Raw genomic sequence first — 15,371 nt, 5'->3', positions numbered from 1 at the left:
TTCTTGTGGACTGTCCTCTTTTTCCATTGCTGTTGCAACCTAGTAGTAGTTGTATCGTAATTGCATAGTGAAGCTAAACGTTGCAAGTTGTTTTGGCAATGACCCATAGATTTTGTTAGCTTTTCCTCTCTTGTGTCTTCACTCTCCATAATGGCCTAAAATATTTCCTTAACTCCGCCACCCTCCGCAGTGGGAACAATCTGTCTTTTGTGCGACTTATAACTCGTTCACTCATATCAAATGTCAATAGAAAGAAAACAGGATAAAGTCAAGTGAGACATTGAATAAGAACATGGAATCGAAGTAAACCTTATTAGGAAGAAACATAAAATTGGGAAATTTTTAGCATTGATCGTACAGATGTTTCACAGGTGCTATGAATTTATGGTGTAAAATCGCGAAAAACTTAAAATCAGAGAACGTAAAATTGAAGTTCCACTGTATCCAAGAGATCTGAAGTATCCTCTGGACACAACGGAGATGGAAGCTGTTCAGTTGGGATTTGTGTTTAGTGAGAGTTGTCCATGTCTCACAGCTATACAAAAGTGTGCTGATAACACAAGCATTATATACTTGCAATTTAGTTTTTAATGTGAGTGGTCCATTCTTGCATACTCTGTTTTTCAGTCTACCCATGATAGCAGATGCTATTGCAATTCTGTTGGCAATCTCAGTGTCCACAGACAAGTTGCTACATATTGTATATCCCAAGTAGGTAAAATCATCAACTACCTGGAGGGGATTGCTGTCAATGCTGATGGATGGAAGGTTGGTGGTCCCCGTAGTCTTTTGGTGGCTGATGGTAAGACCAAATTTCCACATGCGTGTGATAATTTGTTGATTAGATACTGCAGCTCGTCCTGTGAGTTTGCTACCAGAGCTGCATTGTCTGCATATATCAACTAGCAAATAACAGTTGTATTGACTTTGTTGTTGGCCTTGAGACGGGCAATGTTGAAGAGATTTCCATCAGAACTTGTATGCAAATACTCTCTCTCCTCACAGTCTTCAAAAGCAAATCTTAGCAGAAGGGAAAAGAAAATGCCAAACAGAGTAGGAGCTAACACACACCCCAGCTTTACACCAGGGAATGATTCCGATGTTTTGCTGTTGAAACAGACTGTTGCTTGCATTTTCTCATGGAAAGAGGCAGTTATTTGCAGTAGTTTAGATGGTTGTCCAATCCTCTGCAACTGTTTGTAGAGCCCAATTCTGCTCACTAAATCAAATGCTTCGACGAGGTCAACAAAAGCAATATACAGTGGCCTCTGCTGCTCACGGCACTTTTCTTGCAGTTGTTGTAGAGACAAAATCGTGTCCACGGTTGATCAGCCAGGTCTGAAGCCACATTGAGATTGTGGGTGGATTCTTAATGTTAGGAATTGCAATCACATTAGGATGAGTCTTGCATAAGCCTTCCCAGCTACACTCAACAGTGAAATGCCTTGGTAATTGTTGCAATCACTTTTGTCTCCTTTCTGTTTATACAAAGTAACAATCGTTGAATTTTACGTACTTAGTAGGATGTAGGCTTTATTCCAGATGGTTGTGACAAGTGAATGTAGGTGCTGTAGAAAGACAGGCTTGTTATACTTAATAATCTCTGCAGGGATCTCATCTTCACCTGGAGCCTTTCCATTAGCTAGGCAATCTATCGCTCTGCCAAGTTCTTTCATAGTGGACATTGCATCAAGCTCTGCCATAACTGGCATTTGTTTGATGACATCAAGTGTATCCTTCCTTACTTCATTTTCAGCTGCATAGAGCTCAAGATAATTGTCATCTCACTGCTCCATCTGCTTGCCTTCATCAGCAATAACTTATCTCCAGAGGAGCCGTTTTTCTGACAGTTGGACCAACTGCTTTCTTAATACCATTGTACATTGCCTTAATGTCCCCAGAATCGGCAGCTTTCTGTATATCTAAACATAAATTTTGCCTGTAGTTACTTGCGCATCTCATAGATGTCTGTTGTGTCCCGTTCTTTGCTTCTCGTCAATCATCTCTAGTTCTTCCATTTGGGTTTCTTTTATAAGCAAGCTTTCCGTTTTGCCTCAGTGACTGGTTCCATCTCCTCCAAATTTTGCTCATACCTGTCCTTGTTTCTGTTCTCTTTCATTCCATAGGCCAATACTGCCAAGATGTAGATGGTGTCAGAAAGTTGTGCCCATTTGTTATCAAAATGCATTTCTGTTTGTGCGTTTCTTGATAAAGCACTTTCAAAACTACTGGAAAATTCTTGTTTCCATTGCGAGCTATGAACATTATATGTATTGATTCGCAGTTGACGTTTGTTTAGCGTGTTGATATTTCTTAGTGTTGATATTTCTTAGTGTTGATATTTCTTAGTGTTGATATTTCTTAGGGGTGAGCCTCAGTCTGCTCCCCACCAAAGCATGGTCAATGTTGCGGTCAGCTGTGATAGCTTTGTGTCAATAGAACATTTTTTAGATCTTTACGTTTAACTATGACAAAATCAAGTTAGTGCCAGTGGTGAGAGTGGGGATGTCTCCAGGTCACCTTGCGTCGATCTTTATGTTCGAAATGTGTGTTTACGATACACAGACCATGAAAGCAGCACACTTCTAGCAGTCGCTGCCCATTATCATTTATTTTTCCCACACCATGATGACCCAGGCAAGTCAGCCACATGTCATTATCTAACCCAGCTCGAGAATTAAAGTCTCCTAGAATATATAGTGACTTTGAGTCAGGTACTTTGACTATTCTGTTGCTGAGTAAATCATAATACAGATCCTTCTCTTGTGTGCTGGATGATAAGGTGGGAGCGTACACATGAAAGATGTTGATGGTTCCACTCGAAGAGCGTACTTGTAAAGTAAAAATCCGCTCTGTTCCACCAGATGGTGGCACAGTATTGTTCAGGAGGGTGTTTTTATCTGCGAATCCTACACCGTGAAGTCTTGACTCATCTTATGACGTCTGGTATCACTTCAGTTGCAGGAGCTACTGGGAGGGTACATAATACACCTTCCAACCACTTTTGGGGCCCCACTCCAGATTTTCTTTCAGGGTTTTCTCCCTTAGCCTCTATCCCTCCCAAGACTAACCTCAAGGCAGTGGTATGTAAGATAATTAGATGAGGAAATGCATGGTAACTGAGGAAAGGGTAGGGTAGGGAATATGTAGGATATAAGATGGATCATTGTGAGGTACACTTCGTCTGGCTCTTCTGCTAATACCTGTCCGGCTAGGTTAGACCTGCCAGTAGCTGCGCTACCGCTGGAATAGCTCTAGCTTCCCTGGAGCACGCAAACTCTCCTGCCCACACCGACAGTGCTACGATTAAAGGCATGTGGGAGAGACATGTGATATAGGACAGTGGTAAACCTAGTTAATTTACAATACAGTAGTCATTTTGACTGCATTGTTGACAGAATCCAAATGCACATTAATGTAGGTTGGTGGACTACATTGCTTGTACATTTCATAATAGCAGTTATTAAGTGAAATGAGATGATAAGCACAGTGTAAACTATATTATGAATTGACAATTAGTAAAATTTGGTAAATTAGGTTGACTTATTATGATGTTCCTACTGTGTTCAAGTGTAGGTTCATCTTTTGCCTAGTTTCATGTGTGTGCATATTATAGTTGTATCTGATGAGATTTTCCTTTTTTAAGGTGCTCCCTTTTGTGAAAAATTTGTATTTCGTATATATATATATAAGCAAGGCAGTGGCAATATTTTGAGAGTTTCAGAAAGGGGTCGACAGGAATCCATGCTTTTTATCACCCTGATAATCTTTTGCTGTATTTTAAATGTTTTTGTAGAATTTGGGGAATGCCCCCAAAAAACCATTCCGTCCATAAGTAGCGACTGTATACTACAATGGTACATTATCAGCACTGATGAGCAGCTTGTATCCTGAGTGAGGAACCTACAGCATATGCTAGTGAATTCAGTCTCTCTCTCTCTCTCTCTCTCTCTCTCTCTCTCTCTCTCTCTCTCTCTCTCTCTCTCTTTTCCAAATTCAGATCGCCTGAACATGAATGCCTAGAACTTTTGTATGACAGACCTTCGATGCGTTGGGAAATGGCTCATCAATCTATTAAGCTGATGTATCAGTTTATAAATGTTAGGAATAAATGGAAATTCGAAGTAATTAAGTTGCTATGTCTTGTTTTAGAAGAACTGGAATGATTAAATAGAGATTAAGAGCAAATATAGAAGTATTCTCAACAAAAATCACATAGCTGACTGTTAATATCGCAACTATTGCCCAAAAGAAATGGAAAATTAAGTTTAAAGGGCATTCAAAAAGTTTTGCACAGTCTTCTCTCTAATTTTTTTATTTTTTTGCAGCAGGAGAATGAAATGTTTTTGAGCATACTTGGAACATTTAGCTATACATTGAGCCTATTCATTGTAGCCTCCATCAGCTGTGACACATCTGGCCAAACGTTCTTTCCATGATGTGAAATCACTTTGGTAAAATTATGGGGATTGACTTTTACATCATCCCTTGACACAGGAAATATGGACTTTCTCAAATGGTTCAAATGGCTTTAAGCACTATGGGACTTAACTTCTGAGGTCACCAGTCCCCTAGAACTTAGACCTACTTAAACCTAACTAACCTAAGGCCATAACACACATCCATGTCCGAGGCAGGATTCAAACCTGCAACCGTAGCGGTCGCATGGTTCCAGACTGTAGCGCCTAGAACCGCTCGGCCACTCCAGCCAGCTGAACTTTCTCACTATCAAATGTTTTACCGCGAAGGTGAGCCTTCAAACAACCAAGGAGGTAAAAATCAGGCGGAGCCAAGTCTGGACTGTAGGGAGGATGAGGAACAATTTTCCAACCCATTTTCCTGATTTTCTTCTGTGTCATAAGTGCTGAATGGGGTTTGGCATTGTCATGGTGTAATCTGATGAGCTGAGCCTGAAGCTGTGGTCAGTGGGTCTTGATGGTAGGTCACAGCTTGTCCATTGACAAACAATAATGGTCCGAGTTAATTGTGGAGCCAGGTTCCAAAAGTCAATGAAAATGACACCACACTGAGCCCAGAAGAAGGTCATCACCTTTCGATGTGCTGTTCGTGAAAGTCTTGGTTTCTTCTTCTGAAGGGAACCTGGATGATTCCATTCCGTGGATTGGGTTTTGCTCTCAGTTTCGGACGAAAACAACCATGTTTCATCCTGGGTAATGACACCCTCAAAACACTGTTTTCACTCTTCAGTAAAGGTCTTCATGAGACCCTCACACACATTCTTTCTCATAGTTTTTATTTCTCTTGTCAGTAATCTAGGCACTCAATGTGCACAGATTTTTCTGTACCCTAGTGATTGTACCAGTGATACCACACTACCCAATGACAAACGAGTCATTTCAGCAAGCTGTGATGTTGCCACACATCTGTCATTTTGGATTATTTTACCAATGGTCTCCTTATTCACATCACTCACTGCCATCAGTCTACCGCATCATGGATTGTCCAGTAAAGAGAAATCACCTTCTTTAAACCTCTGCAACCACTGTGGATACTACTACGATCCACTGCCCCCCCCCCCCCCCAAATAACAACCTGACATCTACTTCAAGGTCCATTATGGCTCATCTGTAAATAAAAGAAAATACTTTTATACACCAACTTCTAGCTAAATGTTCCAGGTATGTTCACAAAAAATTTCATTCTCCACCCTGCGACAACTGTACAAAATCTTTTGAACGCCCTTTTGTACATTCACAACAGAATTTATGAGGGTATATTTTAATGTTTGTTGCAACTATTGACCGAAAGAAATGAAAATGTTAATTAACAAAAAAGTGAAGACCAACTTTAGAAGCATACAGGTATGTTGTTAAAAACAAAGATTCCAAGACTTACCAAGTGGGAAAGCGCCGGCAGACAGGCACATGAACAAAACACACAAACACACACACAGAATTACGAGCTTTCGCAACTGGCAGTTGCTTCATCAGGAAAGAGGGAAGGAGAGGGAAAAATGAAAGGATGTGGGTTTTAAGGGAGAGGGTAAGGAGTCATTCCAATCCTGGGAGCGGAAAGACTTCCCTTAGGGGAAAAAAAGGACAGGTGTACACTCGCGCGCGCACACACACACACACACACACACACACACACACACACACACACACACATATCCATCCGCACATACACAAAAGTGTATGTGCGGATGGATATGTGTGTGTGTGTGTGTGTGTGTGTGTGTGTGTGTGTGTGTGCGCGCGAGTGTACACCTGTCCTTTTTTTCCCCTAAGGGAAGTCTTTCCGCTCCCGGGATTGGAATGACTCCTTACCCTCTCCCTTAAAACCCACATCCTTTCATTTTTCCCTCTCCTTCCCTCTTTCCTGACGAAGCAACTGCCAGTTGCGAAAGCTCGTAATTCTGTGTGTGTGTTTTGTTCATGTGCCTGTCTGCCGGCACTTTCCCGCTTGGTAAGTCTTGGAATCTTTGTTTTTAATATATTTTTCCCATGTGGAAGTTTCTTTCTATTTTATTTACAGGTATGTTGTTAGGTATGTTAGGTTATGAATAATGTAATGAACCTATGAAGGAATGCCTTTTTATTTTTATTATATATTTACACATAAGTAATTTATAGCAGTGCAAGAAGCATAGTTGGGGGGGGGGGGGGGGGGGGGGAGAAGTCGGGGAAACATGTGGGATAACAGGGTAGAGTCAGTATGTTACGGGAAACTTTGTGATTGCACAGAGTTAAGATAAGGGTCACAGGTTATATATGCTGTTGTAAATTGAAGATGAGGTGTACCTGATGTTGTGTGGGTATGATAGAGCTAAATGGTTGGCCGATCTGTGGAAGGAATGGCATATACCTGGGTTGGGTGAATCCACAGAAAGGAATGTCCTGTAGAGGGTGAATAGGGGGACACTCAAATCGAAAAGGTAGAAAGGTATTTGCACAGTATATGCCCCTAGAACAAGGTGTGAAACTGTTAAAGAGGAGGGAGCTGTACAGTGCATGTTATTCACACCATTTGAACGTTCTTCAAAATAGTTAAAGGCTAATAGACTTACCTTGGTACTGATGATTCTTTGCAATGACATTTTCACTTACACAGATCTGAGATTCAAAATTGAGCGAGACCAGAACTCCATATGGTAAAAATAACCCTAAATATTCTTTTAATAAATTGGAGTAACTTACACTCTTGTGATCAATATTTTAAGAGCTAAACAGAAATGCAGTTACAGTTTAATAACCACAATACAATCTGACCGAACAGTTCAATTATTTCTCGTACTCTTTCTTATGAAAAGGAAGCAGTGTACATTAAAATCTCATACAAAGGGAACAATAAAACGCAAAATGGAAAAATCATTTATGATATTGTAGAATGTAGTGAACAAAAGAATGATAAGTGTTGAAAAAAATTATAACTGAAATTAAGCAAACACCTGTTATTTAAAGAATAATATTTTTTAATCTTATGCGATGTTGCAATTAATTAAGTTTGTTTGCTTACGCGACATCATCTTTTGTCTCTGTGGAGGGATCTGTGGTGTAACTTTGCGCTCTATGGAGTTCATGCTTCACTTCCATTCTCTTAGGCAGAAAAAAGGCGTTTGTGGAAACTAAAATTGTAGTTTAAGTAATTTATAAGTGTGGATCATCCCACCGTGCGTACTCTCATTTGATGTATGTGCAGACAGATGCAAAAGGAAGTCATAATGGCAAGGCAACACAGTGAACGTAGGTCTCCAGCTGCCAGGTAGGCCCGCTTTTGCTTTGGCATTGTGACTAGGGGTGCCTCGGAAGTTGTGGATAGTAGGGCCATTGGCGAGGATGTAAACAATCTTCCACTGAAGACTAGTGATGAGAACTGTCATTTCAGTCTTTTATATCGAAACGTTACACATTTGTGTCATCGTCTGTTGTGAGCTACAAACTGAGCGATCTGCATCACCCAACATTGTAAAAGTAAATGTACAGTGGAAACATTGCTGTTGTAATACAGAAGATTTATTGCAAACCCGATGATGTAATTCAGCAGCTTAAATAGATCAAGGCTGTTTTCCAACATCCACCCCATCTGTAAAAAGAGAACAACTCACATGGTACAGTATATTGGCACAAGCATAGCAGGTCCACTCAAGTAATTAACTTCAGGAATAGCAACCACAAATTATTCGTAAGATAAAGTTGACACACATGCAGTCACATGAGGATCGTATGTGTAGTGCAAACTCACAATGGTGTAACACTCCAGTTCGTGTGGGGCAAAATCTTGGTACTGTTAGCGTTTTAGAGGGCAGTACTGAGCGAATTGTACAAAATTTGATGAGGACATTTCTCGTGACTCTTGTTAGATGTGACCAGTCTGGTTGTCCTCGAGACTCGTGATGATGGCTTCTTTACTGTTCATCCACTATGACTCCATGAGAACTGTTAGTATCAGTTACGTTATCCTCCCATTTCATCTTCGTAATTGACTGAAGCTTCTGCTATCTTTGTTGAGGAAATCCCATATGAAGAGGTGTACAAAGGATGCATGGGCAGTGTGAATATTGTTTTGCACATCCTTTTCAAATGTGCAGTATTGAAAAAGAATACTTTCAAATGAAGCAAAATGACGTATTTCTCTGGTGTCTCAGAGGTGATGATAAGACAGGAACAACATTTGAAATCAGTTTTGGTATATTTACGTAATGGTAAGGCTGTTATTGTTTCTTTGGGGACTTTCTTTCCAGATTTAAGTTGCCAGTTCCTTCGACGGCACAACTACAACAAAGAAAATAAAAAAAATATCCTTTGCTACTAGTATCCTCTTATCTGTAATCCTTCCTTTGGAAACAGAGCTTTGAGAAGGTACATAAGGTATTCTGCCAGTCTGAAAATGTCAGCTTATTTTCGTATTTATTGAAGTTGTTCTGGTAAATCTTTGAGTTACTCCTTACTAACATTGTGTCCTCCAATTACAGAATCCTGGGAATGCCTGTCGACCTGCAGAATAGGTTATTTAAGTATTTCACTGACACCCTTAATGCCATAGTAACACAAGCTAAGAAGTCTGGCCGATTTGACATGGGCATATTGGGTAAGTGCATATAGTCTTCTAATATTACTGTTATTAATAGGCAAGTTAAAAATAATTGCAGCTTGCTCTTAAGGGAGTTATTATCCAGCTCCAATATAAATGTTGGAAGACTTGTTTCAAATTTCATATTTACCACAACATGATGAAATAAGAGTTTCTCCAAGTTTAAGGCCATTATGTAGTGTTTTAGTATTGTGGTGGGCTAATAGTTGAGCAGGAAAATTGTGATGAAAGTTTTTAAGTGATTCCTATGCATATGAGTACAGATGGAAGTGAATGGTACTTTATGGCAATTTGATTAAAATCTGTGTTCACAGAACTTATTTTGAAAATGTTGTTTGTGCAAAGACATAAAATAACTGCACTCTTTATCATTAAATTACCAGATTAACTAGGGCAATCTGCTCATAACAAGGTGCGTAACGCGCAGTGTGCAGCACAATACACCAGCTGACAGAATCTCTGTCTGCAGCTCACACTTCACTGTCCACAATAAACGTAGACTTTCACATTACTATATACATCTGCTATATAGCTATTTCAGTAACGTGAAATGAAGCAACAGAGATGGTTTGTTGGGCATGCAGCTTATCTTCTGTCATAAACCTCACAAAGACACAATGTGACAAATGCATTTAGGAGCAAAAAATAAAAGAAAATATTACACAGGATTGTAACAAAATAAGATTTTGATACAGTGGAAAACATAAATAAAGAATACTGATGGTGAACAATCATATATGCACTGAGGTGACAAAAGTCATGGGATACCTTTTAATATCACATTGGACCTCGATATGCAGTGGACTTGACAACACGTGAGAAGTCCCCTGAAGAAATATTGAGCCGGTCGCTCTGTAGCCATCCATTATTGCGAAAGTGTTGCTGGTGCAGGATATCATGCACGAACGGACCCTGTAGATGTTTGATTAGGGTCAGGCGATCTGTGCAGTCAGATTGTTCACTTAAATTGTCCAGAATGTTCTTAAACCTAGTCGCGAGCAATTGTGGGCTGGTGATGTGGTGCATTGTCATACATAAAAATTCTGTCAGTCATTTTTTGGGAACAAGAAGTCCACAAATGGCTCCAAATGATCTCCAAGTCGTCAAATGTAAACCTTTCCAGTCGATGATCAGTTCAGTTGGTCTGGAGGTCCCAGTCAATTCCACGTAAACCAACCCACACCATTATGGAGCCACTGCCAACTTGCACAGTGTGTTAGTGACAACCTTGGTCTGTTTCTTCATGGGATATGTGCCACAATCAAACCCTACTGCCAGCTCTTACCAACTGGAATCGCGACTCGTCTGACCGGATGACGGTTTTCCAGTCGTGTAGGGTCAACAGATACAGTCACAAGTCCAGGGCAGGCACTGCAGGTGATGTCATGCTGTTAGCAAAGGACTGGGACCTCCAGACCAACTGAACGGATCATCGACTGGAAATGTTTACATTTGACGACTTGGAGATCATTTGCAGCTATTTGTGGACTTCTTGTTTCCAAAAAGTCGTCTGCTGCTGTAGCCCATTAACACCAAATTTCACCACGTTATTCAAATAGATACGTTCATATTACGTCCCACATTGAGTTTTGTGGTTATTTCGTGCAGTGTTGCTTGTGTGTCAGCACTGGCAACTATGCAGAAGCTGGTGTTTTTGTTGTTAAGTGAAAGCCCTTGGCCACTGCATTGTCTGTGGTGAGAGGTAACGCGTGAAATTTGCTGTTCTTGGTAAATGCAGTGTCCCATGTGTCTAGCTCCAACTACCATTCTGTGTTAAGATTCTGCTAATGTCCATCGTGCCACTATAATCGTGTTGGAAACCTTTTCACACGAATCACTTGAGTACAAATGACAGTACCGGCAACGTGCTGCCCTTCTACACCCTGTGTGCATAATGCAATTGCCATTTATGTATGAGCATGTCACTGTCCCATGACTTTCATCACCTCATTGTATGATTAAGGTGAACACTGCCAATGATACCTTCAGTGTATATGCATATCAATCTCGAACTTTTACGGGAATCAACGAGACGTCACGAATAATGAGGCTAATGAGCAGGGGCACTATATCAGTAGTGTGTGATATAATTCGAGAATTTGGGTCTGACGGGAGGGGTGGTGGGGTACTCCGTGTGGTTGTGGTGACCACTGTGTTCCGATGGTGCAGTGGTCATCGGATCTGCCTAGTAAGCAGGAGGCTCAGGTTCGAATCCCTGTCTGGCACAGATTTTCAACTTGTCCCATTGATATAAATAAGTGCCCACTAGCAGCTAATGTCTTTAATTGATTTGTGTCTTGATTCATAGGGGCTGCAGGATCAGAATGGTGTTTGTGGTTTCGGATATCTCCGAGAGAACAGGAACCACGTATACACGATATATATTTTCACAGTTTGCCATGTACACAGGTAAATGAAAGTGCAGCTCCTCCATTATTATCCCATCAAAAAAGAGAACCACCCAACTAATAAATAACATCATAGAATTGGCTTAACATCACACGACAGATCAAAAGTATATTATCAGAAATGTGGTCAAAACAGTGCTCTTGAAATAGTTGTGATAGTTACATAATTCATAAAACTGTCTCATAAATATTGTTATTGGTACAGTAGAACAGAGAAAACATCAGGGTGAGGTTTCACACTAATGTTCAAAGGAAATGGTATAACCAGTCTCATTGTTTTTTAAAAGTGCTTATTGTGCGTATTATGTTGTGGCACAAAGTGCCACTTTAAACGACACAGAAAAGTGAGCTTTACATTAACAATCTGCTGACATTCACACTGTTTGAAATGTATACTAGTCGGATGCAGACCCCCAGTGTGACCCCGCCTACCTGACACAATCAATATTGGGATATTATGTGTATACCGGCAGGTCGCAGACTCTTAATGCAATCTGGCAGAGGGATGTTCACAGTAGGTTGACTGGTCGTGGACTTTGATTTTGAGAATGGGATGAGTGCATCAAGGGATCACAAATTTAGCATTGGAGGGCAGCGGGGAGGGTAAAAATTGTAGAGGGAGATGAAGAGACGAATACACTAAGCAGATTCAGAAGGATGTAGGTTGCAGTAGGTACTGGGAGATGAAGAAGCTTGCACAGGTTAGAGTAGCATGGAGAGTTGCATCAAACCAGTCTCAGGACTGAAGACAACAACAACAACAACAACAATTTAAAGACAGGCCTAAGAACATGTGAATTTTGAAACTACATAATGCTTTGAAATTTGGAGTTTACTGTTCTGCAGGGACTCTTAAGACTTTACAGTTGTTTGGTTTATAAAATATGATTCAGGTTAGCAATTCAGAGCAGAACAAGGAACATTATTGTTATACAGTTTTTTGAATCCTCTATATATGAGTGTGGCATCCATCTAGAAATAAATCTTTAATGATTCTAAATTAATCAGAATCTTAATAACTGACTGAATGTCTCATCCAGAAACCATTACAGTAAGAAAAGTACATTGTCAAAGACAACATTGAAACAAAGTAGGCGATTGAAATTTGGAGAGTCTCAACTTTGATGCCAGATATTTTGGAAGTTCATTACCTTTTCATAATTCCAAATATATTCTCAAAAAGTTGTGAATGCCTACGTCGATTAGCTCATTAACGTTTCTCACTTATGTGATATCGGAACATTAATTAGTTGAAATTTTAGTTACCAATACATTCAGTAAAACTAATTGCAGTATTATAATCAGGCCCATAAATGTAAACAACTGAGCTTTAAGTTTAAATAAGATCTTGTATAAATATTAAATTTACAAATTCTTTTATTGAAGGTATACATGTACACATGCGTGTTATACATACTCTGTAAAAATGTGTGTGTGTGCGTGTGCGTGTGTATGTGTGTGTGTGTGTGTGTTTATGTTTATATAACTTACCAAACGAAAGCGTTGGTACGTTGACACACACACACACACACACACACACACACACACACACACACACAATTCAAGCTTTCGCAACCAACGGTTGCTTCATCAGGAAAGAGGGAACGAGAGGTAAATACGAAAGGATGTGGGTTTTAAGGAAGAGGGTAAGGAGTCATTCCAATCCCGGGAGCGGAAAGATTTACCTTAGGGGGAAAAAAGGACCGGTATACACTCGCGCGCACACACATATTCATCCGTACATATACAGACACAAGCAGACATATGTAAGTCTTTCCACTCCCGGGATTGGAATGACTCCTTACTCTCTTCCTTGAAACCCACATCCTTTTGTATTTCCCTCTCCTTCCCTCTTTCCTGATGAAGTAGGCGTTGGTTGCGAAGGCTTGAATTTTGTGTGTGTGTGTTTGTGTTTGTTTGTGTATCTATCAACATACCAATGCATTCGTTTGGTAAGTTAAATCGTCCTTGTTTTTAGATATATTTTTCCTATGTGGAATGTTTCTCTCTATTATATTCAAATATATTTTTTAAGTAGAAAACATAGCAGGATAGGTTGTTCCTTGTAAAGTGTGGAGAACATAATGTTGTTGGATTTGGATGAAAATGTAAGCGTCTTACAAGAGAAAATCTGCCTTCAGTTTGTGCCTTTCCAACCTCGATTGAATCGCTCATGTCAGATACGGCAGAGTAACTTAAATACAGTTAATCCACACATAAGATATTAGGTGAACGCACTACTGTGTAATGGTAGTATATAGTTTCATTGGCAGTGATTTAAGGCTTACGTTATGTCAATCATAGATTTAAAATAGTGTTTATGAGGCCTAAGTGACTAATGTTTGTGTATATTTCTTCCTATTCTAGATTTAGGCACAACAGGTGAAGAGGTAAAGCGAGTAAAGCTTTACACATTCCTAAGAAAGCACGCCACAGGTTCAGCTGTGACAGAATTACACATAGTCCACGTAGAACGAGGAATGAGCTGGGAAGAGGCAATGGAAAAATGGGGAGAACTGGAGGGGTCTCATGAGGGGTTTTATTTGTCACACCAGGTAATGGCTCCCATTTATTTCTTTTCTGTTTGAGATCTCTTGGGCATTACTGTTTTTCTTGTGTAAAACATTGTCTGTAAACATGGCTGCACAAGTTATAGTGTATTTCGTAAAGAACAAAAGCTACTGTGTAATGTGTGTCTGTTTATGTGGGGTTAAAGGCAGTCAAGCATATACTTATTATCAGCTGCAGCATCCACCACTTATACTTGTGTCCAGTGCCTTATATGTTGTTTTATGTGTCAGTCACTAATCAGCTCATACAGTCACCAGTTTACAATATGCCTTTGATATGACAGTGTGTGTAATAATACAAGAGAGTGTCAGTTTGTGCACTTGGTGACCAATATATATTTAAAAAAATTTATAAGATGGTGTAAATCCTCCCATTCCATGGCCATGGTGGAGCAGCTGTGATATATTTTCAATAGGAAAAACAGTCATGGTGGCAAAAACACATTTCGCCTTTTTGAGGAATCTTCAGAATTTGTATAGGAACAGCAGGTAATGCATTAGTTGTAAGTATTTGAAATTTGGGTGTGCATCTTTGATGAAGGCATGCGGCTTTGCTTAGACAGGGCCACACTTTCAATCTTTATACAAATATTGGTTTGTAAATTGTAGTGGCCGTCAACATGTGACCATTTGTATGCATACTACGTGAAAACTGGCCAGCTGAGTGCACACGTGTGGTCATGTATTTGGGGCCAGGGTTCTCAATTTTATTCGTTGCACTTCTTTATCTTAGGCACTGAAATTAAATAAGTTTGTCACTTTCAATATCTTACTACAATTTTTATATAAATATTTGTATAAAGATTAAAAGTGTGGCCCGATCAGAGCACAGTTACTTTCTTTCATCGAAGGTGCACACCAAAATGTCAACTACTTATGACTAATGTGTTACCCACGGTTCATGAAGATAACTCAAATGGCGAACTGTCATCGAGCTTATGCTGTTTTTGCAACCTACATTGTTCTTCCTACTGAAAATATAAGACAGTGGACATGGAAATAAGTGGCAGATGCTACAACAGATAATAATTGTGTACTTGATGGCAAGGAATTTTCCTTTAACACGATATAATGATTTTGTGGTTTAAAGACAGCCTCTCGACCAAAAGTGGTTGTCGATAAATGGGCACAGGTTACTGCAGTTTTTGGTATTTTGTGATGTCATTCTTTAAGTATTTTATTGTCATAATCGTGTAGTTAACAACTCTCAGTAAAACAATGGTTAACACACATGTAAGCATTTTGAGAGTCACATTCTCATCATCTGGCTGTCCGCATTTTCATCATCGGGGGGGCATAAAATAAAATTATGGAAAGGAGACCTTGTTTTACTTCAAAATTT

At 39.7% G+C, this 15,371-nt stretch overlaps 1 protein-coding gene across 3 annotated transcripts in view; it reads left to right on the top strand.

The window, feature by feature from the left end:
• Positions 1–15,371, top strand: part of LOC126285359 (protein strawberry notch) — a 263,199-nt gene that overhangs the window by 175,354 nt on the left and 72,474 nt on the right. For all 3 annotated transcript variants that reach the window (XM_049984680.1, XM_049984681.1, XM_049984682.1), the window contains 2 exons: positions 8,933–9,048; positions 13,827–14,014. In XM_049984680.1, coding sequence (XP_049840637.1) covers positions 8,933–9,048; positions 13,827–14,014 — 304 coding nt within the window. The remainder of the gene's footprint in view (positions 1–8,932; positions 9,049–13,826; positions 14,015–15,371) is intronic.

Source organism: Schistocerca gregaria, chromosome 8 (genome assembly GCF_023897955.1).
Source record: "Schistocerca gregaria isolate iqSchGreg1 chromosome 8, iqSchGreg1.2, whole genome shotgun sequence".
NCBI classification, from domain to species: Eukaryota; Metazoa; Arthropoda; class Insecta; order Orthoptera; family Acrididae; genus Schistocerca; species Schistocerca gregaria.
Note: the sequence above shows the minus strand (reverse complement) of the source record. Positions and strands in the feature narration are given on the sequence as shown.